Source organism: Dasypus novemcinctus, chromosome 16, assembly GCF_030445035.2.
Source record: "Dasypus novemcinctus isolate mDasNov1 chromosome 16, mDasNov1.1.hap2, whole genome shotgun sequence".
NCBI lineage: Eukaryota > Metazoa > Chordata > Mammalia > Cingulata > Dasypodidae > Dasypus > Dasypus novemcinctus.
The window spans coordinates 9,069,245-9,071,264 of NC_080688.1; the positions used below are offsets into that span (position 1 = coordinate 9,069,245).

The 2,020-nt window shown below is 36.0% G+C and overlaps 1 protein-coding gene across 1 annotated transcript; it reads left to right on the plus strand.

Annotated features, from left to right (window-relative positions):
* Window positions 1–859: 859 nt before the first annotated feature.
* LOC101423778 (olfactory receptor 14C36-like) lies at window positions 860–1,792 on the plus strand. The gene has a single exon (XM_012521131.3). The coding sequence runs from the start codon at window positions 860–862 to the stop codon at window positions 1,790–1,792; it is 933 nt and encodes a 310-aa protein (XP_012376585.3).
* Window positions 1,793–2,020: the final 228 nt, after the last annotated feature.

The following is a 2,020-nucleotide window of genomic DNA, read 5'->3' on the forward strand; positions in this document are numbered from 1 at the left end:
AGGACTGCACACTGAAATAAATGCAGAACCTCCCATGTGGTAAGCAGGCACTCAATTGCTTGAGCCACATCCACTCCTCGTCTCTTCTTTTATTTCTTAAATACCATATTTTGCTTCCCAATTTACAATTTCAATGAGAACTGTGGTACATATATGTAAATAATGTAAAATACATAAGCCACTCTGAATAAATAAAAGGTAGTGTTAATATAATTAAAGTGGTTGATTATTTTATCCAAGCCATGAAATGAACAAAACAAAGTCAGAAAGATTCTAACAAACTATTAAAAACTTACAGAGATATGTAAAAGAATCAAATATCAAAATAATAACAAAAGTAACAGTTGTGGAAATAGAGATAAAAAATCAGCAGGGAATGGATAACAATTTGTAAAATTTATAGAGTTCTCAAAAATCCACCTGTTACCACTACTCACATTATATTTGGCCATCAAATAATCCTAAGTATTAACATTTAATGAATATTACTAATGCGTCAGGGATACAGAGAAATTTCTTATATTAAATCAATTTATCTTCTAGAAGGAACTTTGTACTTCAATATATTCATTTAATATAGTAAGTAATAAATGTATATGGTAAATAAATATTTGCAAACATAGATACAAACTCTTAAAGATTATATTTTCATGCTATCCCTATCCTGGAAATTATTTACGTAAACTGGAGACCAAAATAGTATGATGAAACATCATGTTGTATCCTGTTAGTCAATACAAACTAGAGAGAATATAATTGGATAAATGTGAGTCAATAAATATAACTTGGGTAATTTCTTTCATGTGGTTTCTAGGGTTTACTTGCCTACCTCTTCAAGACTAAGGTAAATTTCACTAAGATGCCTAACTCTACTACAGTGATTGAATTCCTGCTTACAAGATTTTCTGATGTGTGGGAGCTCAGAATCTTACACAGCATGATATTCCTACTGATGTACTTGGCCACTATCATGGGAAACTCTCTAATTGTCACAGTAACTACTCTAGACCAGAGCCTTCATACCCCCATGTATTTCTTTCTTAGGAATCTCTCTGTTTTGGACATGTGCTATATTTCTGTCACAATACCCAAGGCATGTTTCATCTTCCTGCTTGACAACCGGGTGATCTCCATGGTAGCATGTGCAGCTCAGGTCTTTCTCGTGATTTTCTTTGCTTTTGCAGAGCTGCTGTTCCTCACCATTATGGCCCATGACCGCTATGTGGCCATCTGCCACCCCCTTCACTATCCTATGATCATGAACCCTCGGTTCTGTGTCCAAATGACTCTGGCCTCAGTACTCAGTGGTGTAGTCTACTCTGGATTCCATACAGGAAACACATTCCGGCTGCACTTCTGTCATTCAAACGTGGTCCATCAGTTCTTCTGTGACATTCCCACACTGATGAATCTCTCCTGCTCTGACACCTTAAGCAATGAAATTATAATTTTTATCTCTGGAGTGGTAGTTCTTGTTGGCTCATTTAACTTTATCACCAGGTCTTATATTCACATATTTTCTACTGTGCTCAAGCTTCCAACCAGGAAAGAACGTGGAAAGGCCTTTTCCACCTGTGTCCCTCACATCCTCGTGGTGACCATCTTTGTCACCTCAATCGCTGCTGTGTATATGAAGCCAACCTCCCATTCACCCACGATTCTGGACATGATCACTTCCTTCTTCTATACCATAGTCCCTCCTTTCATGAATCCTATTATCTACAGCCTTAGAAACAAGCAGATTAAAGAAGCTGTAAGGAGAATTACTAGGAGAAAGTTTTATTCAGGATAATGATAAAGAATTCAAGGCATCCAATTTCATGAAGTCTTTAAAATATGATTCCATATTAATTTCACATTTTCTCCTTTCGGTGACCTGACTTGATTTCAAAGTCACATTCCATTGATTGTGTATCAGCTGAGAAACAACACATACATTTTATTTTGAGGTTTCCACTCTCCAAAATTCACATTATCTTGATGGCTGAAATATCACTGGTATACACTTGCATTTTTTGTT

Coding starts and splice junctions, on each gene's coding strand:
- LOC101423778 (XM_012521131.3), top strand. CDS start 860: ATGCCTAACTCTACTACAGTGATTGAATTCCTGCTTACAAGATTTTCT.